The sequence below is a fragment of the Urocampus carinirostris genome, chromosome 3, assembly GCF_059441175.1.
Source record: "Urocampus carinirostris isolate Australia breed hairy pipefish chromosome 3, RoL_Ucar_1.0, whole genome shotgun sequence".
Classification (NCBI taxonomy): Eukaryota; Metazoa; Chordata; class Actinopteri; order Syngnathiformes; family Syngnathidae; genus Urocampus; species Urocampus carinirostris.
Window position 1 is genome coordinate 40,412,474 of NC_142351.1, and position 23,992 is coordinate 40,436,465.

Consider the following 23,992-nt stretch of genomic DNA (forward strand, 5'->3'; position numbering starts at 1 on the left):
TAAACAACAACTCCATAATGAGGTCTGCGCTATCATCGTGTCAAGTGTCTCGAGTTAGTGTCGGGTACCGGTACCGCGGATTGGGTAATGATCATGCTGTGGTCCAGGGGTCAACAACCTTTTTGAAGCTGAGCTTGTTTAGTAAAGGGCAAAACGCAAAGGGTTTGATAAGCTTTTTTGTAACCATCACCATTGGTTATTTTCAGAACCAGTCAGCGTGCTACTTAGGTGTTCTTAGGGGGCTACCAGGTAATCGTCGGTGGCCCTCGCTCTAGATTTCATATTCTGAATATCACCACCCCAGCAAAAACTGGTTGAAAATTCTTGTTTATTTTGGGGGGTCAGATTTGACCATTTTCTTGACACTTAAATGATAAACAGGAATATAAAAGGAATTAGAGAGCCGTGTTCATGTTGTTTAATCAAATGGTAAAAACGTATGGTACATGAAGTAACAGTTGTGTAGTAAACATATACATAAACGTGATTCTGTAAAATCACAGTTTTATGGCGTCTTTTCCTCGTCGCTCCTTTTACCTTTCACGCTTCAGGCATCGTTCCTCCCCCACAGGCGAATGCAGATGTCTTGTTCATACTCCGCTTGCTTGGAACAGAAAGCAAGAAGGGAAATGTCCATGATTTTTGCAGGCCTCTTCAGTGAGTGGGGTTACAAAACCAGTTCATGGGTGTCACAGTTAGGCTGTGGCTTATTTACAACTGGCGGGAGGGGCTTCTTGTAAAATTCTGTGCGGTGGAAGAGAGGGTTTGTCGTTGAAATTTTAATACAGGCGGTTAAGTGATATCGATCCATGCATCACACACAACCAACGGAACATGCAAAGAGGTGGGTGAAGATGCTGTTTGGAGATGGACAGGGAGCGGATGAAGATGCTGTTTCGCCTTGGACAGGGGAAGGTATGATGATGTTCAGAGATGGACTGGGCAGGGGATGAAGATGCGGTTTTGAGATCGACAGGGGGAATGAAGCAGCTGTTTGGAGATTGACGCATAGAGGAATAAACAAAATAAACTGGGGATGCAATGAAAATGCTATTTGATTGACACTGGAAGGGATGTACAGATCAAACTGAGGATGTGATTTGTGGGGATGAAGATGCTGTTTGAAGATGGACAGGCGGAGGACGAAGATTCTGTTTAGAGATGGCCGGGGAAACGACGAAGATGCTGTCGAGGCTCAGCGGCAAAAAGACTTAAGACGCAGATTTGCAGTGGCGAGCTGAGCTATCGCCTAAAAGAACAACAGCTATGATTATGATTATGACACCAAATAGAAAACACCTTGTAGTGTTAATGAATGAGAAAAGCTGCTCATTGTTTGCAAGCGTGAGATGAGATAGAAGCTGTCGCGGAGGGGAAAGGAAAGGAGTGAGATTTTCATCACGGCCGGTTTATTATTTTTACCAGAGGCTTTTGAGTCCAACAGTGGCTCGAGTTTGGGCATCCTAGAAACTTTTGGTGATGCCCATCCAACTAGAATAAGGGGGGGAAAGGCAGTTGAATATTTAAAAAAATAAATGATTTAGCAGTGGAAATATCAACACTCAGTAATGTTGGACAAAATGATAATGAAAAACTAATATACAGTGCTCTTCAAAATGATAGCGGTGCAATGTGACTAAACAGAATATCTCTGGTTTTAGAATAATGCCAAAAAAGTTACCAATAGAAGCAGTAGATTCTCATGAAACAAACAAGACACAGCATTCATCATAGGCACACTCCAAAGGCTGTGCAATTGGGCAAATAGTGCAAAGGGGTGTGTTCAAAAAATTTACAAACTCAAAAAAAGGTATGATTTAGCAATCCTAATATTTAATTGCATGACCAGTTTTTTATAACTGCTTCACATCTGTGTGGCATAGAGTCAATCCACATGTGGCACTTTTCAGTTGATATTTCACTCCATGATTGCTTAACAACATTCCTCAATTCATTTACATTTCTTGGTTTTGCTCCACACTATGCATTTTTATATCACCCCACAGTGTCTCGATTGGATTGAGATCTGGGGATTGGGTTGGCAACTTGTTTAATTTTCTCCCCAAAATTGTCCAACTCAGACATTGGTTGCCACAATGCAATTTTTTTAACACACCGCTTTGACCTATTTGGTTAATTGCACAGCCTTTAGAGCATGCCTATTATGAATGCTGGGTCTTGTTTATTTTCTGAGAATCCACCTACTGGTAACTTGGCTGGCATGTAACAATAAAAAATTGTACTAAAAACAGGGATATTCTGTTTAGTCTAATTGCATTTTTATTTTGAACAGCATTGTATATTGCCTGTAAAGAAGAACAGTAGACTCTCATGATACAGTGACCAGACCTTATGGAATTAGAAGTTTTTGGACCGTCATGGGGTAAATTCTCCCCACCACAAGATACCGACAGCAAATTAGTTTATGTGGCCAATAATGTGTAAAAGTTTTGCAGTGTTTGTGTGTATGACGAGTTACATCCTCAAGATGTATGTCTGCTATTGGTCGATATATCAAATGTTAGCCTGCTATTGGTTTGCGGCTGAGATTTATGAAAATGTCAAGTCAAGTCAAGTCATGTTTATTTGTAAAACCCTTAATCACAAAGAGTCTCAAAGGGCTGCCTAATATGCTATTGTCTGAACTAGCTCCTATGTCTTTCTCTTCATCCAGTTTAGAATCTTGTGTGCTCAGTAAAGCCTTTACAAGTCGTTGATACAATACTGTATTTTTTGTGGTGTATTTGTTTGCAGTGATGCTAAAGGGAAAAGCAAAAACATGATAACCATGAAAATAAACCTTGCAATTATCAATAAATACGGAAGAGAGACTCAAATCACTATGCTGACTAAATTGCCAGGCCACAACCAGTTGGCCAATAGGATTGTTATAAAATATGAGGAGGCGATTATAGCAAGGAAATCTTTTAAGAGCATGACAAACCTTACAAGTGCAAGTTTTAAATTCTGTTTCATTTTTTATTCTGCCGCCGTAAATGGATGTCGTATCCCGGGATTCTACTGTATTGACAAGTGTGAAGTGCAAAAGACAAACCTGGAAGTGGGGGCGGGGGCGGCATCTCTGCTGGCCCCTCATCAGTGTTAAGGGGGTCCACCCGGTGCTTCCTCTTCAGGTATAATTTTTTCACCTTTTTCTTGCCTTGCTCTGCAGCCGGACCTGCGACAACATGGCGTGAAATCAAGATCAAATCTTTGGTTTAAAAAAAAGCTTACTATTTTAAAGGTTTGAAACCATATATAGAAAGAATGTCCCCATATAATTGCTCAAGCATTTCCTCTACCAGGTAAAGAAACGTTTTCGAATTTTACCGTTAAGTGGTGAAAAACGCGCTAATTTGAACGTTTATGCAAATACAGTAATCCCTCGGTTATCGCGGTTAATTGGGACCGAAACCACCCGCGAAAAGTGAAAATCTGCGAAGTAGCGACGCCCCTTCAAAAATGCTTAAATTATTATTATTATTTATTTATTTTTTTTTTATTTCATTTTTTTGGGACCTGCAAAGCTCTGAACCCGCGAACGTGGAACCACGAAGTAGCGACGCCCCCTCAAAAATGCTTTAAAAAAAAAAAAAAAAAAATTTTTTTAGTTTTTTTTGTTTTTTTAATTATTTTATTTTATTATTATTATTCTTTCGACCCGCGAAGCTCTGAACCCGTGAACGTGGAACCGCGAAGTAGCGAGGTCCCACTGTATTATGCAAATTGTAGAGTAGAGGAGATGTGTCACATTTTTTGAATGGATGAGTTATTCAATAAGGTAAAATGTCCACTTATCGACGCAATGTTAATTAAATGTACATACTAGTTTTGTGTTGTAAACTTTTTAATTAGGGCAACATAAAAACACCCTTTTCACACCCAAAAATGTTTTTTTTTTTTACCCTAAAACTTTGTTACAGTTAAATATTGACAGATTTCATAAAATAAAAAAAACAATAAATCAATGAGGGATGATTTTGACGCTAAAATAATAAAATTGGGAGGCGAGATACGTCCTTTTCACATGACAACAACAATATAAATATTATCTCACAGGAAAAGCATTGTTACATTCAATATTAACAGATTTGTTAGTTTAAAAATCCTAAATAACCAATGAGGGACGATATAAGTGATAACAAATTTGAGAGGAAGTATGTTTTATTCACATGACAGTGACAATATGTAGTTAAGTCAAGTCATGTTTATTTGTATAGCCCTTAATCACAAGAGTTCTCAAAGGGCTGCACACACCAAAGACTATTACAGACTACAGACTATCATTACACTATACCCTGATCTAAAACCTACATGGGGGCAGGAAAAACTCAAAACCTCAGCATGAGGAAAATGAAGAAACTTTGAGAAGGGATGCACATGAGGTAAGTTACAGTAATATATTACAACATTACATTTAATGCTGACATATTCCTTAAACGAATAATCAAGCAACGAAATGTATTAGATAATTAAAAACATATGGGGGAGAAAGATAGGTCTCTTTCACATAAAAGTAAACATATATAGTCATTAGCTTCCAAAAAAATCATTAAATTTAATATTATAGATTTATTTTATAGATTTATTTTTTTAAAAAAATCAACTAATATGAAACAATTTAGATAATAAAAGTTAAAACTAGCTGTTGATTGGATTTGTTGGAATCTATGGATTGTCCTTGATGTAACAAAGCCGTTTTTGCGTACATTTAAAGAAGTTGAAGACAGCCAGGGATGTAAGGGTGAGTTACGCTGGCTTCATAGTTTTTAAGTATCTTGTTTCAGGCTGATCGTAATGTTTCTTTGATGAGTATATTTTGAATCCCAAGAGTTTAAGCTTTCCAATGACATACGGCATGACATATTTCAGTGACTGGTAACATCGTGCAGACACGCATTTGTTTATCAGGAGTAATGGGTTAAGGAACCGTATATTAATAAGACTCTCGTCTTCTTTTGCAAATATCTCATGTTTCAATGCAAGCAAATGCGACTTATACTCAGGTGTGCTTATGTACGTACAAAATTGCTTTTTCTTTAAAGATAAACTGTGTGCGGCTTATAATCATTTGCACCTTATAGTGGAAATTGCACAGTAGTTATTATCTCACAGGAGAAGCAACAAAACATTTCATATTGACACCTTTAAAAAATCTTTAATTAACCAATGAGACACATTTCAGATAAGACAATTTTTGGAGGTATGTCAATATTGACAGATATTTTAAAAACATTTGAAATAAACCAATGAGTGACCATTCCCTTCAAAAAATTTAAATGGAGGGGCAGGGGGCTGACGATCACCAATACTACATTTAATATTGACACGATCCATCCATCCAATTTCGGAGCCATTTTTTCTCACTATGGTCGCTGGGTTAATTGACACATTTCTTTAAAAATATATTTAATCAACCAATAAGTGACTGTTTAAATAATAAACAATTTGGAGGGATACAATTTTTGACAGCGACCATATATTATTATCTCACAGGGAGATTTATGTTTAGGGTTAGGGATGAAATTGAAACGGATGTGAATTGCATGTTACTTTTACTTTATTTTGTCTGATAAAAGTAGGCGGTAACGAACTGGGAGCTCAATTTTTTTTTATGCGCACAAAAATTCCAATTCAATGAGATTAAATGCACTCACTTGAAATCAAATGTTCTGGCGTTTGTCTAACGTCGTCTGCCTCGTCCTGATTCTCCAGCCCGCAATCGCCGGCTCCCTTTAGACTGTTGAGTGCGCATTCTTGCATCTTTTGTTTATGCCTCCTGTCATTTTCTTTATCCCCGCTCTGAACACAAATTACCATGAGAGACACGTCGGTTGTCGGCAATCATACGGCGTCTTGTTTTCATGTTCGCACCTCGGTGATGACATTTTCAATCGGCTGGAAGGGGTTGGCCATGTTTTCCTCATCGGTATCCTCCCGGCAGACCTGCCTGCCTTCCCGTTCTGCCTCTTCCCTCTCCTGCTGCTCTCTAAAAAAAAAAAAGGGATTAACCTTTTGGCATCTTCCTGCACATGTATTCCGAAGGGATGTTAGTTAAGGAAAATAATATGCTGAGGTCAAATGTGTTTACCATCTAAGCGATAAAGAGAAAAAAAAGATCATTACACTTTGGTTGGAAAGAACAAGGACAGATATCTGTCTTCTATTCTTGGCCAGGGTAAGAGTCGGTGATACATAATGCTCACCTCTCCTCTCTTATCCGCCGGACTCGTTCAGCCCGTTCCTTCTTATCCTGCTCTTCCTGAGCGCGTTGCTCGGCTGTATCCTTCTGCACACGTTCAGTGATGGCCTCGTAATCTTTGGCAATGTTGCCGAGCAACCAACTCAAACCCCGTTTGATGGATTTGTCAACCTTCTTGCCGCAGCCCAGAACCGCAGAGCATGGCTCCTGGAAAAAAAAGGAAGCGAGTCTTTTATTAGCCGGCCAAGTCGAGGGCAAAGGGGCTTTTTTTTATTTTGTGATTTTGTACAGCAACCTTTTCAATATGCCTCCGAATATAGATGCTGTATTGATTCATCTTGTTTGCTTTCAAAACTAGACTCCTCAAACTTTTTCATAAATGTGCAAATGAACTCCCCATAAACATTACTTCATTTAGGATCTTTGCCCTTACGGTATAAAGTGCATGGGCAGATATTTTTTTCTCTTCAATTTAACTATTATTTTTATTTATTTAGTATTTTAGTCCTTGTTTTACTACTATTCTATTCTATTCCTAGGTAACATTGGTCACAAGCCAATTACAATGGTGCCAACTGCTGCCAGGACAGTATCTCATTACTGTTTAGTTGTAGATTGCTCTGCTGGCTGACTGACAAAATTGTCATACGTGTTGCCGGGCTGTAACAAGCTGGTGTTCTGGACTTTTTTTTTTTTTTTTTTTTTTTTTTTTAAAAGAATGTACTGGAAAAAGTGAGCGTCAGCCAGAAAAATTGAATATTCTAGAAAAAAGAGAGAAACCTCTGGAAAAAAATCAGCATGAGCTTGGAAAAGATAAATGAGCATCTGTTGATGATGGTTTGCATTTATTTAGCGCTTTTCAAGTCAATGAAGACTTCCCAAAGCGCTTGACAAAGTGCTTCACACTTATCCATTCACACACGCACTCACACTCACACACCAATTAGATGTTTTTTTTTCTTTTGAGGTCCTCTGGTTTTGAAGTAGGATTTGCTCCATAGTGCCCAATAGATGGTCACATTGGCCGCCAATATAATTAAACACGTTGCATGATTAATTATTACTATTTTTTTGGATAGTATGTTTTTCAATTTAAAATATATGTTTTTGCTGCATTACTTTCTATGCCTAGGTATACTTTGATTGGTTGAAAGTTTACAAATGTTGACGTTTTCAGTGGACAAAAAAAGAGGAAAATGTCAGCCCCCAAAGATTGATAAAAATAGTTGGATAATACTGTTGCATTTGGAAAAATGATCATTAAATCGTCAAGTTTTTAAGTACGGCTGGATGCAAGTGAGATGTTACCTGTATTATGTAATATTTTTAGCAAATATTTCAGCATCAGATAAAAGACTTATTTCTGGTGTTGTTTACTTTGTTTTAAATGGTACTTGCTTTTCTAGGAAACTGAGAAAACGACTTTCAAAATTATAAAACAAACATGTCGAAATAAATAAGAAAAATAAAATATTAAATGAGACAAATCTTACAACGGAAAAATATATATTTGTATAAATTTATCTTTAGGAAGCATAGAAAAAAATGCTGTGAGCTTGCTTTACAACATATGCTTAAAAATCCAATGTACCCCTCAAATTACATTCAAGTCCCCCCACTGTTTGAATTGAGCCAAGTTTGCAAACCTCAGCTTTGTATTCATTCTGCATCTCTTAAGAAACGAGATATTTTCATGATTTCTAGGCCAAAAGCAGACATTTCGAATGTATTCTTCTCCTGACTGAAAACCAATGCAAGACCTTGAGGACTAACATAGTATGTTTTCTATGGAGCTCTGAATAAATTGCAGCTATTTCATGGATAGGTTAGCATAATTGTAATATTTATTTATTCATAATTCACGAGTGCCAAACAAAGTTATTGTTTTTCTACTGGGTGATTTCATTCAATGTGAAACCAATCCACAGCAGGTGCAGAAACACTTACGATCTGACACAGACACTTGTTCTCATTAACCAGCTTTTCTAACGACAGGCTCTCGATGATGTCTGCTTCAGCCATCGCTCCTTCCTGATCCTGTTTGTTGGCCAGCCTGCAAACAATGACGATAAGAGAGTGGAGATTACAAGCCTTTTCCCGCATAAAATGTTGGCGGAAGCCGGCACTGCTTGATTTATGTGGTAACTGGGTAGCCCTTGATAAGAAATAGGAACAGGCAGAAATCCAACAGTCCTTGATCGTTTTTCACAGCACATGTTGAGGGGAAAAAACACCAAATAAGAATCTCTGATAAAAGTTGTCACTTTAAGATGGCTATTCTTAGCTTTTCATGTCAATTCGTTGGCGCTCATGCTTTTAATGCATAAGCTAAATGGTCAACTTTATTTTCCATCTTGCAGTAAGTACTTAACATTTTGAAAACTAACAAAATCAAAAGACACAAAGGGTCCAGAAAAATCCTGTGCAACATCAAAATGTGCATATATCGCTGTAAAATAACAATATTAGATAGTTTTCGACTTAAACAAAAGATTAAAAGCTCGTTATATCGTCTCTGGAGGTTATTCTATTGTGTTCCGGCAGTCCCTGACCGAGATACAGTAAATATTTATGTTAACGCGGCTGCTAGCCACATTAACAAACAACTGGTGGGCTACTTCACTTTAGCCACTACAATCACTTTAGCAGTTAGTGCTATATAACTTAAAATATATACTTTATTTATATACTTTTATATGTAAAGCGGCAGGGGTAAACCAGTGAAAGCTGTCGAGCCCTGCTGTTGAACAGAAAAGTGTGTTGTGTCACCCTGACCCGAGTGACATGGCCGCTGTCCTGTTTCATCTGGAGGGACGAAAGCATGACCAACTTAGGTGCCGAGGTGCCTAACTTGTTTGGGTGTTTGGGCAACTGGTTTGGCCATTGTCCAAAAATTTTTGTGTGTTTTTTTTTGCTTTTTTTTCCCTTTTATTTTCTTTTTATCGTATATGTTTGCATTGCTGTCGGTCACCCCTCTTGAGGGATGTGTCCAAGGTAGATAGATAGATATATATATAAATAAATTGTAAATTACATATATATTTATATATAAATTGATATACTGTATATAAAATAATACTAGTATTGTGGAGATGGCTGCTATCTGCTAATGGTAATGTCTTTGAATGAATGCATAAAGTAAACAATGCAAGTTTTGATTAAAAATATCTGTTTAATGTAAACATTTCCAGTGAAAACATTTCCTAAAATGACGTTTTATTAAAGAAAATATGAAAATAAACTACACATAAACGTTCTATTTATTCTTTTTTGTTTGTACAACATGAAAAAAATAGTCAGAAATTGGCTATTTTGCTGCAGGGACACAGTGTATTATTTGACCACTACATCTCACTGTATTGTGTAGTGCAAACAAATATGAGTGCTACAAGACACAAAGAATACAAACCACAGAGAATCAAGTGACCAAACTGCAACATTTTTCTTCTCATTTTTTTGCCCAGCTTGTAAAGCAAGGGTCTCAAACTCACAGCCTGAGGGCCAATTGCGGCCCTCAGCGATATAGTCTAAGGTCCCTGAACGAAGAAGAGATTTTTAAATCTTATTTTGCATAGGGGAAAACTGGCAAAAATAACACACACGGAGCAAACATGCACTAAACCAGCTAGGACAGGGCAGGCTGCTAAAAAAGGCTAATCTAACCGTTTTTCTCAAGAATCCTAAAAATATCGATCTTGATTTGATCTTGATGATCCCATATAATTACCACTTTTTCCAGACATTGAGAGATTCATGTACTCACACCAGCACAGGCTTCCCAGCGATTCGTGGGTGCTGCAGAACTTCTGTCATGGTCTCCCGCGTCTCCTGCATCCGCTGCACATCACTGGAGTCCACCACAAATACTACGCCGTGGGACTCAGAGTAGTAATTCTTCCATATACCGCGGATCCTCTTGCCGCCGCCCAAATCAAAGATAGTGACCTCAAATTTGCCTTGCCTCAAGTCGACCTTGGAAAACCCTACGGTGGGGGCCACGTCCTGTGGATTGTCTGACGACGGAAAAAGAAGGGTTAAAGAACAATTCAGTGGAAGAACAGATGAAAAATATAGAAGGCAGGCGCGCACCTCCTTGAATTCCTCGAACGGTGGCGGTCTTTCCTGCGTTATCCAGTCCGACCATCACAAGAGTCACTTTTCTGTTTGAAAGAATACATCATTGATACTTTTCAGTCTTGACACACTTATATTCCAATAAATGCAATTTTAGTATTTTTCAAAATGGGAACAAGGAAATACAGGAAGCTCCCGGGTTATGGCGTCTGTCTCATGTTTTTATGTTAGGTGTGGAATATGATGTATTTTTGGCACCCAGTTGCAGCCTTTTTCCCCACTGTAAGACGTCAACAAATTATTTTGCATGCCCAAAAACATACAAAATTTTAACTTTGCGCCACTAGTCTCACATGTCTCCAACGTGCCTGTCTGCTATTGGTTAATGTCACAGCTATATGAAAATGCCGCTATGCTATTGGCAAACCTTCCATAATGCTCCCTTTCTATACTTTTAGTTCTAAATCTCATGGAATAAAACATTATTTGTCTAGCTAGACATGCAATGATGCCAAACAAAGAAACAAAAACATGATAATCATTACCGGGGACCCCTCTCACCCCCATCATGGACTGTTCACTCTGCTAGCCTCTGGGAAGAGGTACTGCAGTGTGCGGTGCAGGACCACCAGGCTCCGCAATAGTCTAGTCCCCCTGGCCATTAGACTGTTAAATGGTCAATCTAACATATAGTTAACTTAAATCTAAACGGCTGCTAATCTGACTTTTTGCACTACTGGCAGTTTTTTTTTTATAGCTTGCCACTCCTTGCACATTGCTCTCTGCACTATTGTAATTACAGCGTTATTGTTACAGTGTTAATGTTACTGTGTACCTGACTTGTTAACCTGACTGCCCATTTTGCACATCTGGTTAGCTACTCTTCTTGCACTATCGGCACTATGGTAAAATACTATACGTAGCCAAAATACAATACAACATTATTTATATCTGTACATTCAAGGAAACTGTGGGGGTCAGATGCATCGACATTTCGTTCTGTATGCACGTGTACTAGAATGACAATAAAGTAGATCTGAATCTGAATCTGAATAATCATAGAAGTGAACCTTGGGATTATCAAGAAATAGAAAGAAGGTACACACATTCTTACGCCCGCCAAGAAATAAGACTGTCATTGATCGATGATTGGGACAGTTATCACAAATAAAGATGCGATTGAAGCAACAAAGTCCTCTCAATGCATAACAATCCTTGCAAGTGTAAATTTTAAAATCAGTTTTAATTTCAATCTGCTGTACCTTCCTCCCTCACCATACACCCACTAACCCTACTGTACCAGCTCAGGTCACATCATACCAGAAGTAAAGAAAATTTCATTTTTACTCATAGTTATTTATAATGTTATTGCACATATATTACATAAAAGTGCTTACTATATAATATATGGTTACTAATGTATATACAACAGTACATGGTCACTTTCAAGACACTAATGACCTCCCAAAGCACTTTACAATGTGCTTTACACACTGGAGTACTGAAGTTTGGACGCAATAGTTATTACCACAACTTTCTATCCTATGCCATACAACAATTTCACGTTGCAAATTTAGAGTTAGAAACTGACCATCTTCACTAAACATTTTTAATTCGCATCTGAAAAAAATATATCTCCTGGATTTGCTTTAGTGGTCCTGCTAGGAATATAAATACTATATAGCACTCTAAAATACTACGGTACTTTTGAAAAAAGTACAGGAGCCAGAAACTGTTTTATTACCAAAGAAAACGTTAAAGAGAACTATCAAAGGGAAATGTAATCCCATGCTCTTCATGTGTTTTTTTAAGGTCTCATTTTATCATACTTAACTTCGACGCTCGAGTTGAATAGACATGAAGCACTTAATCCATCTGACGGTCTCCTGGAGCCAGCTGGCCTTCATCAGAGCCGCTTCCAAATGGAAATCCCCGGAAAGCGATATAATGAGCGCCCGCTACCAGCGACCACGGAACACTTAGCGCTCCATGTCAAAAGCCCCTCGTAAAAATGCGTCAAAGTAGAGAGACTTGCCTGAAAGACCGAGGTGGGGGATTAGATAAGGATTGTTGTCTCAACCCAAAGGCTCAGAAGCCTCACATGTGCCCGGTGGATTAGTCTGCGTGAATCGTAATCCATACGTTATGTTTTTCTTTTGCTATATATGCCTTCACATCGATGTATTTTCACAGTGCTAGAAAATAAAATGTCCTAATCTGATAATCTGACCACAAAAAGACAAAGCAAGATTATATTGGTCTGAATTTCTAATCTCATGTTTTGGCACTCATTTACAAGCAGTCCATTGAAGACTCCACCTCGGTTCTTTCTTCCAGCATCATCTGGAACTATCTTGAGTACGGTAGTATTTGTTTTGAGTGATGCTAGGTTTATTCAACTGCAGTACACTTTTATGGGTAAGGGGGTTAGGGATATGGATTCGGGAGTAAATGTCATGGGGTTAGTGGTAGTGATTAAGGGAGGTTAGGGTTAAATTTAGGAATTAGTGGTTAGGGTTGAATTGGAATAAGGACGGAAATGGTGCCCCTACGACCTTACTGGTTAAGGGATTCAAAACAACCAACCAACCAGCCAAATTTGTTAAAAAGTATCTTTAGTCATGTTTTAGTTGTTTCAACTAACTATCTATCGACCCTGGTCATATCCCTCGAGAGGGGTAACCGACAGCAAGACAATCGCATACACAAAAACAAAGAAAATGTGAAAAAGGGAAAAAAGTAGCAAAAAAAAAACACACAAAAGTGTTTTGACCATGGCCAACCCAAATGCCCAGACACCCAAACAAGTTAAGCACCTCGGCACCCAAGTCGGTCATGCTTTCGTCCCTACAGATGAAACGGGACACAAGAAAGCGGCCATGTCACTCGGGTCAGGGTGACATAACACACTCTTATGTTCAACAGCACGGCCAGACAGCTTTCAGTAGTTTACCCCTGCCGCATCATACAGGTGCCCGGCCCATCCCATAGAACACGTCGAACATCCCACTACCCTTTTACAACACCTCTCCACTCATTCCTATCAACTAACTAAAGACCACTAAACAGATGTTAGCTAAAACTTCAATCAGATTAAAGTTTTTTTTAATATTACTATAACTGTATTTAATTTATCTATTAAAATATTCCAAATAAAACATTTGCCCTGATTAGGGGTACTTGAAGAAGTAGAAGAGCATAAAAAAAGTAAAATTGTAGATATAATATAGAACACACAACGACATAATTCCTCCTCAACGTGAAGCCTCCCCTTCGAAGCCCTTGGGATCAAGAGATCGCAGTTCGAATCCCGGCTCCTCTGTGTCGAAGTATCTTTGGGTAAGACACTGAATAAGCCCCCAATAAGCAGGTTAGCGCCTTACATGGCTGCACGGCCGCTATTGGGAAATGTGAAGCACACTGTAAAGCGCTTTGGGAAAAGCGCTATATAAATGCAGTTCATTTCATTTCATTCCTACCTGACTGACCTTCCTGCTACACAACCATGCCCTCGCAGCCATCTTTCAAAAAAATAATTCAGACCCAGGACATAATCTGTGGGGACAACACTTTTCTCCAATGCCCCCTCCGACACACACTTACATAGAATCCTTCAAAACACCTTTCAAAACGCACTTGGTAAAACCCCTGTTCAGACAGAAGGACGGTGATGTGATTACGTCACGTTAAAAGCGAACCGAGCCAGGCGAAGCTGGCCATTCAAAAGGTGTTTGGTATTTGGGGGTAACCATAGCAGCAAGATGACAATGCCGTCAGCTCGCTTTAGGTAAGGCTCATGTTACATGTAAATTTCTCAACCTACGGATATTTTTTAAAAATGCATATTTATGATAGTACATGTAATTTTGCTCTTTATTTAAATCAAAATTGTTTTCTATTAATGAATGAAGTTCTTTTCACCACCAGAAGACACTAAATAATAATAATTTTAATACATGTTTATCCTGGAGTGCCAAGTCTGATCTCATAAAAAAAATGTTCACTAAGTTGTAATCAATGACAATAAAAACTATTCTTAAGTACTATTGATATCGGTACTAGTTGGTATCAGTGACAAATTAGTCGAGTTCTTGTATTCTTCACAATAGTTTTATCTCATTTTTTCTTTTAGGTATTTCTTTACATCCGTATCCTGAGTGCCATGTCTAATCTAATTGTAAACTATATTCACTATAGTTTACTGCCATATACTGTGTCATAAACAATCTTGGGAAATATAGCTTGTATTTTTGTTTTACATATTCGAGGGGGGATCATTTCATGTATCCAAAGTACCAATTATATTGATGCCAGTTGGTATCTGTGATGAATCAGTAAACTTCTTGGATCAGTCACAATAAAAAAGTAGGTATGAAACAAATATATTCTATTGAGTGAGTGAGTATGTATTAGTTAACCGCTAGATTGTGAAAAGCAACCGAAATTGAGTGCTAAAAAGCACAACGAAGAATCTAAACTTCGGAGACTTAAAGTAACCAAAATACAAAATTGTTCTTCTATTTTGCCCAGTCTTGCGCGAGGCTTATATTTAAATCAATACAGTAATTGCTCGCTATAACACAGTTAACTTTTCATGGTTTTGCTTCTTCATGGATTTGCATCGTGCATTGTAATCTGCTCTCTCATTGGCTAAAGGAAGAGTAATAACTACGGAGACTCAAAGTTACCATACCAGACTTTTTTTCTCATTTTTCTTTTGCCCGACCTGTTGCTGGGCTTATTATTTAAATCAATATATATATCCCTCGTGAAGACGTGGTTTACTTTTCATGGTTATGATACTAGATTTGCATTGTGTTCTGCAATCTAATTAGTTTAAGAGTTAATCTGCTAATTATTATTATACAGTAGTTATTAGTAGGAGAAAAAAACGAAAAAAAACGTACATTGCTTTTATTTGTTAAACAAATGACTGAGACTTTAAAACCGGTTTGTTCTTTGGTTTCAGTGTATAATAATTAATTACATACCTGTAAAACAGAGCAAATAGCGCCACTTTATTAATGATTGAAATTGCCCTTTTTAAGTGATAATAAACTTTAAAAAAAGACAACTCGGAACCTATTTATTCACAACAAGGCAGACTATGTAGAATGAAAACAAAGATAACTGTGTAAACAACTTTATTTTGTTTACAAAATGGTATACACAATTATGTTATCCCTCTTAGTTCTTTCCCCATATGCAGTAGATTTTGTGATGCTTATTACAAGTAGCAGACTTCATATGGTCTACTTTATTACAGGAACTGTCACAATTTTTTATTTGCAACAAAGATGTTACCGAGTATCATACAGGGTATATCTTCCCATTATCTTCTTATACTGTGTATGTACTTTCCCCATATGGCTGAAACCTCTCTCACTGTTAGCATTAGAGTGAGAATACTTTGTACATCTGTCATCAATGGAAAACTATCTTCATTTTCCTCATGTTGAGGTTTTTGAGTTTTTCCCTGCCTTCCTGTAGGTTTTAGATCAGGGGATGGTGTAATAAGTCATTAGTTTGCAATAATCTGTGCTCGGTATAGCCCTTAGAGACTCCTTGTGATTAAAGGCTAAACAAATTAACATAACTTGAATTAACTTGACTTGCTTATATGCAAACCTAATTTAAAAATGTGTTTTTTACAATTAACAATCCGGATCCTGTTTAGTCACTATGGGCAAGATGAAATTGGTCTAACAAAAAACAGTTATACGGCATACACAAAATGAAATTATTAAAAAAAAACTATAAAGTAAGGTAAGGTAAAATGGCAGGAAATGATTGTATATTTGTAAATAAAATAAAAATCCTAAGGTTTTTACTTCACCGCTTTTGCCAATCACGGGTTCTTATTAGAACATAACCCCCGCAGAAAAAGAGGGATTACCGTTTTTCTTCCCGTTTGTTTTTTAAGAATGAAGTTATGCACCACTAGAGGGCGCTATATGCTCGCTACAACGGGTCAGGTGTATCGACATTTCGTTCTGTGTACATTGTTACAAAGAATGACAATACAAAGGAAATTATTATTATTATTATAATAAACACCGTACAATTGCATTTTTAAGGTATTGGCGACTTACCTTGCCGGCTCTCGCCAACGTTTGAGCCAGTTACAGCAATTCGCCATGAGGCTAAACATGTCAGGTCAAGTGCCAAGTGGTCATGGAGCCTCGGGAGTCCCACCACCACTTTCCGTCGCGTCGCGTGGAGACCGTCTCCCCTAACTACATTCTGAGGAGCCCTCAAACTCCATTTACATACTTGACATGTCCCCCACTTGACCGCCCAAGTGGTACAAAGCTCCAAACGTCAAATACATAGCGGAAAAAACACACCGTTAAATGTTAGCTAGCGGTTCAAGCTGACAATAACTGCGGCTCCTTGAACTTCTTTGCGCCCCGACGCGCGTCAGTTGCGCGGCGAACGGGTGCCCGCTTCGCTGTGAACCATGGACCAGGTTTTAAAAGAGCTGAAAATACGAACAGGGAACATTTTTTTTAACACGGACGAAAAGGTTTAGCAGTTAGCTTGGCTGACGCTATGCTGCGCCTTCTTTTTCGGTTGCTAGGATGCAAGCGAGATGACGTCACGGTTCTTCTTTGGTGTAACAGAGAGATCAGTATATTTTTTAAAGAGCGCTTCATGTGGTTCAATTTTGACACTACATACGCGGGACGAAAATCTCAAGGATTACACTGCCCCCAAAATATTTTTCACTTGGCTGTTTCAAACCACATACTTTGCCAAAACAAGCAGAAATCTCAAAAGATTCACAAACCAAGCCTTTTTTTCAGCAGGCAAACTAGGCGGTTGCTTGGGGACCCCACTAGGTGGCGACAGAGGATCAAAATTTGCATTGCAGTTAATGGAAAAGTTGAGTGAAGAATTGAAAATTGCGTTCTGCTCTTTTATGCTTGCAAAATGTTCAGAAAACACTAGAATGCACTCGCAAAACATGGGTTTGGGGATTGGAAAAATCTAAATGGGCACTTTTAAGAACGCAAATATTACCAATATGAGGAGTTGGCACGAACCCCAAGAGGCTAAAAAGCAAGACTGCTATTGACCAAATAAAATCAAGATCTCATGCATCATGAAGTACAGCACTGGCGAGGTGTTATCTCTAGAGCAGGGGTGTCAAACTCAAATTCACAGTGGGTCAAAAATAAGCAGAGAAGTAAAGTCACGGGCCAAAGCCAATATTTATTGAAAAATTAACTGCAAGTGATTTGTAATGTTTAACCTTTTCATTTGGAAACAAACTTTAGTTTTTGCTTAAACACAGATTTCGGAAAAAACAAAGCTTAATATTACAAAAACATGAGAAATTTAATTTGAAATAAAAGACACAGTAGTATTAATTTCTTATTTAAATAAATAAAGTAGTATGCCTTTCCCCTTAGCCTTTCAAGTTCCTTTTTTAAAGGCAACAACAACTGAACCAAAAATACTAATGTTGATATTCGATATAAGAATCCAACATTTCAACTATGCCTTGCAGTAGAAAAGTGCATGTGAAACAGATATATCAAGCTCAGTTTGCTACGCTCTGGTTTACTCTGAACATTGGTCTAAGCCAGATACCTGGCATCTTTCCTTAGATGCAAGTTCGTCAAAGTCTGGAGTCAGGCTCTTTGCTGAGGAAAGCCTCAGGAAGGAGCTTTACTTTTTTATTTTGCGTTTGTGAACAAGGTCTGCCTTGTTTTCATCTGCTCCATTTTTTGCAGCTTTAGGTCCGGTCTTTGTACTTTTTATAATATTTCGTTTCATAGTGTCTTCTTATGTTATACTCTTTTATTACAGTCAAGCCAGCTCCGCACACAAGGCAAAGAGTTTTGTCCTTTTTAGTCGTGAACAAATAATTTGCCTCCCACCTGTCTTGGAAGGTCCTGTTGTCTATCTTTCGTTTGGCCATTTTTGTGGAGGGTAAAGTTATTAATTTGTCCGATGCGACCGGGGCATGGATGAATGAATGTGAACGGCAGTAAGGAGCGCTTTCCGGGTTTTACCGAACGCCAAAATACTAGCAAAGCATGGTAAGATTTGTAGTATCAGCGGCACAGTATATACTGCGGCCAGCTCTAATGCACATTTGATATGATCTCGCAGGCCAATTATAATCAAACTGCAGGTCAAATTTGGCCCGCGGACCTGATTTTGACACATATGCTCTAGAGCAATGGTTCCCAAACTTTTGCAGGCTGGCGCCCCCTTGTCTCCCCAGTGATTTCCTAGCGAATTAAATCATTAGTCTTCTTGGGGACAAAATTCTCGAAGAAATTGTGCTGCGGGTGAAAAAGGTGAAGTGCTATTCTATTGTAATGGATTGCACTCCAGACAAAAGTCACACGGAGCAACTCTCTGTTGTCTTGAGAGTGGTCAACTGCGAGCCATCAGTTGGTGCATCAATCACAGAGCACTTTGTGGGATTCATTGATGTGGAAGACACCACTGGAAAATATCTTACCAACACATTATTGGACAAGTTGGACAAACTTGTCTCTTAGCAATGCAGACTGCTATGGTCAATCATATGACAACGCCAGCAACACGATGGGCCATAAACAAGGGGTTTCAAGCCAGAATCCTACGAATCAATGGAAGGGCAAGTGTGTGCTACGCAGTAGCCATACACTTAACCTGGTCGTGTCTGACGCTTGAAGTCGTAACGGCTTGTTTTAACAAGCTGGAGAAAGTTTCTGACCTTTACGGTTTTATTGTCTCGAAAAAGATATTCTTTAAGCAATAAGAATTGGCACATTGGGGGAGAAATGTAGGGCATTGGAGAGAAATATGAATGACCTGGATGCTGACGGGTTATATCTGGAGGTAAGCGCTGCATACCATGCATTTCCAGATGACGTATCCTCTCCAAGAGAGATGCTTGATTACATATACAAGGAAGACCTGCTGGTTTTGTATGGCAACCTGAGTATTGCCCACCGCCTACTATTTACCCTCCTCGTTACAGTAGCTTCTGGGGAGAGAAGCTTCTTATCGCTAAAGTAAATTAAAACATATACCGGGTCAACTATAACCGACTTTCTGGTCTTGTAATCATCTCTGTTGAGTACAGGGTGCAATGGTCTTTGCATCTTAAGGACATGGTCGTCGCGTTTGCTCAAGCCAAGGCCCAGAGACGGGACATGTGATTGGGAGTGGTGCTTGTATTGGAGGTTGTTTTATTTTGTTATTAAAACTAAGTGGAGCGTAAGCAGGGGCGTTTGAAGGCTTATGGTGAGGTTCAGGGGGCGTTTGCTTAAAAAAAGGTTGAGAACCCTTGCCTTACACAAAGGCTTAAAGTTTGAAGGCTTTTTATTTTATTGTTTTAATATAATGTGAAAATAATAGATTCTAATATATCATTTTTGATATTGCACACTCTGTTGAAATAAACCGAGAATTCACAATGTTCATATTTGTGTATGAACTTGACTTGGTAACCAGCAAATTAGATTTTAAAGCAAACATAATTTTAAGCAATTCTCGCTACAAAGAACAGCGTGTAAAATGTGTTAAAAAAAAAAAAATATGGACGTGCAAATATACATGAACTATCTTATACATCCCCATTTTCTTAAATATAAATAAATAAGTTAACATTTTTACGTAACATGGGGCTCCCCCAGAGGGAATTCACATGATTGTCCACCATCTTGCGGCTAAAAGGTTGCCCCCCCCAAAAAAAGATGCAGTCACTTTGAATCTTCTTAGTCTCTATTCTTCCATGTACCCCAATGTAAAAGGGGCACGTGTGTATTCATCTGTAAACAATCTATAATTGTAACAAAAATTTATTGTTAAATGTGTTAAATCTCAATGTTTCAAATAAAATAAAATCATGTTGCACCGGCAGATACATTTAGCCTATTTACTCTATATCAGTTTAAAAAAAAAAAAAAAAAAAAAAAAAAAAAAAAAAAAAAAAAAAAAAAGAGTTTGCTAAACTAAGAAAAATGGCAAAAATTCATGCAGTTTTCCAGTTTAAATTTTATTGTTCTAATGAGACTTTTGCAATATAATTTTCCTTGTTTTACTTGATTATTTTGAAGGGACAACGTGTATTATTTAGCACTTCCTCGTGGTAGAAAACGTCATATAAAAACAATTGGCTCTTTTGATAGTTTCAAACTCTCCTTTTATACTCACTTGTGACTTATTTGTACCCAAAACATTCTGCAAATAAAAGTTTCTAAGAAACAGTTTATCGTCTACAGCCTGTGTTTGATTTACCAGCATTCTTAACACTCAAAATCAAAAGAACACACTGAGATAAAAGCATCGTCCAACAAAAAGACGAAAAACAAAACTTAATGTTTGCCTTTATTTGAGCATTCTTGGTCCTCAATAGCAAGCTGATAATGCATGACTAATAGTTTCTAATTAAATATACCGTTTTTATTGAACCCCTGTTAATCATTTACATGAAAATGATTACATAAATGTAATTTCCCCAACTCCTTAAAACCAGCGTGAATGTAGGAAATCAAAATTACTGCAGGAACTTTTTTTTTTTTACACACATACACACAGGGAGCAAACACATGCACTGTAACCACGAATTGCAAATACCCTAAAAAAACAGCCCGTTTTTTCTTAACACAAAAGTCTTAGATTATTTCCCTCTTCTCCTGGCACATAGAGTCTAAACATAACATTCGACATTTCTACTGGAACGGTAACATTTCCCTACCTATGTTGTAACACACACAAATGACCCAACTCAAAGGATATATGAATGGTGTAACAAAAAAAAAACAACAGAAAAAAGCTATCATACCGATTTTGAGGAAAATGTTAAGTAGCCTGCATATATTATGACGCAGTAGGAACTGTACAAGCATTGCACTGTAACAAGATCACATCTCGTCCGTGGACTCGGAGAAGGAGCGATCTCTCCGTTCACGACCTGTCACGAAGTTGAGAAGGTCGACTGCCGTCACCACCCCGAAGACCATCTGCTTTAAGCTAGGGGAGCCGTCTGTCAAGTCTGAAGCAGAAGAGGAAGAACAAAATCAGGAAGACGTATAGATAAAACGTGTTCTACCATCAAGATACAGGGTTACCTCTTTGAACAAGAACCTCTAAACAAGAGAATCACTTTCTACGAGCACTTTGGGAGAAAAGTCTTGCTCTGTATAAGACAGAACATCCAGGACATGAGCATTCCCAGAGGCTACCACTATAAACCACTGGAAACCATTCACCGCCAGCATCAACTCGTTTCATTTTGCACGGGCAAACTACTAAATAAAACAATTTTGCTGTAAAAAGTTAGTGTGTGTATGTTGATATAAAGGTGGTGTCTGTAACTTCAAAATATTCTACTTTATGACGCCATCTTCTAGCTGAAATCCTCATTAATGCCTGCTTAGGTGGTGCGTGCATGTACGTGTCATTCTTTGAGGCACTCGAATAAATTCTTTTTACATCTTTTAGGGGGTTTGGGTTGGCATTTGTACTGCATTTGAAACAATTATTTTCTTACTTTCACCATTTTCATCCTAAAATAAAAGAAGACCACAAGCATGCGCGTGCAACCACTCCACTCCCCCCATTTTCCTGCCTTCTTTTTTCCAGCATAATGCGCTCCGTGGCGGAACACTGAAGGTAAAAGTATGATAGGTGCACTGGAAAAAAAATGAAAAGGCTCTTTGAATTCAGTTAGGTATTGTTAACACATACTTGATAGAGAAAATATTTCATTTTCAACATTTTAAGGACACCTTGACCTATGCAGCCTACCTTACAGTAACTTTGGGTGTTCAGTAAGTGCGTACGTAGCATTTACAGTCTCTCGATCTCACATTTCTCAAGCTCAACCAGTTGCTCCCCGAATTAATGATTGCAATTTCCTTCATTGAATTAGAATAAACCTTAAAAACACAACGCAGAACCCATTTACTCAAAGCAAGACAGACTATGTAGAATACCGCGACATAATTAGCAATCTACAATTCTCGTCTGCTACCATTGACCGACAACATCCGGATTAAAAGCCGAAATCGGAAAGACGAGATCCGTCTTTTTTTTTTTTTAAGTTGTAATTTTAGGAAATTTCATACCATGTAAACCAGTTGAAATGTTAAAATGTATAAAATCTAGGGAAAATGTATACGTGGACAGGTATGGGATCATCATCACTCCTTCCCAGAACTTGGAACCAGTGGAAGGAAAAATAAAAATAAAGGAAGGGATAATTCTTGGAAAGTGTAGTGCTTAGAAAGGCGTACTCAACCTATTTTCATATTTCCGCAAAAATTCGAGTACGGACATACTTAAGGACAAATTTGTACTTTTGTGCTTTGAAGGAATGAGTATTTTCCGAGCACTGTAATTTTTTTCCACAAAAACATTCAAGTACTGGTATACTCACAAATAAAAACTATATACACAACCATTCAAAACGTTGGGGTCACCTAGACAATACTGTGTTTTTCATAAAAACTTTTTTTATTACCTAATCAAATGAGTTGCAAAATAAATGGAAAGTATAGCTGAAACATTAAGGATGTTGGAAATCATTTTCATTCGAAAAAAAAATTTCATCCTTCAAACTTTGCTTTCATCAAAAAATTGGACATTTCAAAGCGACCCCACTCTTTTAAACGCTAGTGTAAACTCACTAACACGCATAAATCAAAAAAAAAAAAAAAAAAAAAAAAATTATATATATATATATATATATATATATATATATATAAATTTGAACTGCTTTACCGGATTATTTACATCATTTGAGACCAAGGAATAGTTTAAAAATAAGAGCATGCTGTGACACTGGTGCATGGATAACATTGGTATTGTGAGGTTATCAACTTCTTACAGTGATTTTCATGAAGGGAAACCCAAAATTTAAAAAGTAGATCAGAAAAAAAAGGTACAGACGCTACCCTACTTACGAACGAGATTGGTTGCGGGCGATTGTTCGTAAGTTGAATTTGTTCGGAAATTTCTTCAACGCTATATTTTCTATGTTTAAGGTTTATATAAGTATGTTTAAGGCTTGTATAAGTAACCTTTATTGTTTTGTACTAAAAATAAACATTTCATAAAATAATATGCTCTATAAAGATAAATAAGGTGAGGTTTAACTTACTTTTGGGAGATGCGCTTCAAGAGGTCCTCCTCCATGGTAAAAAAGTGGCCAAAAAAAAAAAAAAAGCGTTCCGACCATTTTCTCAACCGCATCAAGTTTTCTTATTCCACTTTCATTTCAAAAGAAATGGCTCTCCGCTTCTTTACACTTTACACCAACCATATTGAATGGATGCACGAGATATTATACAATAAAAATCTGAAAGCCCTAAGCGCGCTGGACATACAGTATAGTATGTTTACACACAAACTAGGAAGAGAAGGCGATTTTTTCTTTGTGGTGGATGCTGGGTGGCCTCTCACAGCGCCAAACGCCTGTAGCGGCGAAAAGGACCGCTACAGTACTGTCCTCTACTCGGAAAAGGTGCACACAATACAAAATCTAACTTACAGCAATGTCCTGATATTTTTCGACATCCCGAAAAAAATGTTCGTATCTACCGTTCTACGTAAGTCGAATTGTCGTAAGTAGGGGAGCGTTTATTGTTTTGAGGGGGTGAGATACAGTATATCTGAGGCTTTTTCCCACTAGACAAAATCTTCTCCCATGCATACTGAAATGTGTGATCTATAGTGAATGAAAGACAATATGTTTGGACCACTTAC

General features: G+C 37.8%; 2 protein-coding genes across 6 annotated transcripts in view; both read right to left on the reverse strand.

Annotated features, from left to right (window-relative positions):
* Window positions 1-395: 395 nt before the first annotated feature.
* Window positions 396-16,873, reverse strand: arl13b (ARF like GTPase 13B). 5 transcript variants are annotated; one of them, XM_088331821.1, is made up of 10 exons: window positions 16,369-16,873; window positions 10,292-10,362; window positions 9,966-10,215; window positions 8,150-8,255; window positions 6,207-6,409; window positions 5,875-5,989; window positions 5,658-5,802; window positions 3,056-3,178; window positions 1,423-1,491; window positions 396-744 (listed from the first exon to the last, which is right to left on the reverse strand). In XM_088331821.1, exons 1-10 carry the CDS (start codon window positions 16,425-16,427, stop codon window positions 668-670), a joined length of 1,218 nt encoding a protein of 405 aa, XP_088187947.1. In that variant the 5' UTR covers window positions 16,428-16,873; the 3' UTR covers window positions 396-667. The 5 variants fall into 5 exon arrangements, with proteins under 5 accessions (XP_088187947.1, XP_088187946.1, XP_088187949.1 ...); XM_088331820.1 differs by lacking the exon at window positions 16,369-16,873 and adding an exon at window positions 12,110-12,326; XM_088331823.1 differs by lacking the exon at window positions 16,369-16,873 and adding an exon at window positions 12,110-12,325 and having other exon boundaries at window positions 396-604.
* A 3,720-nt stretch (window positions 16,874-20,593) lies between these two features.
* Window positions 20,594-23,992, reverse strand: part of cbsa (cystathionine beta-synthase a) — a 28,364-nt gene continuing 24,965 nt past the window's right edge. Inside the window, exon 15 of the mRNA XM_088331825.1 lies at window positions 20,594-21,278. Coding sequence (XP_088187951.1) covers window positions 21,148-21,278 — 131 coding nt within the window. The 3' untranslated portion in view covers window positions 20,594-21,147. The remainder of the gene's footprint in view (window positions 21,279-23,992) is intronic.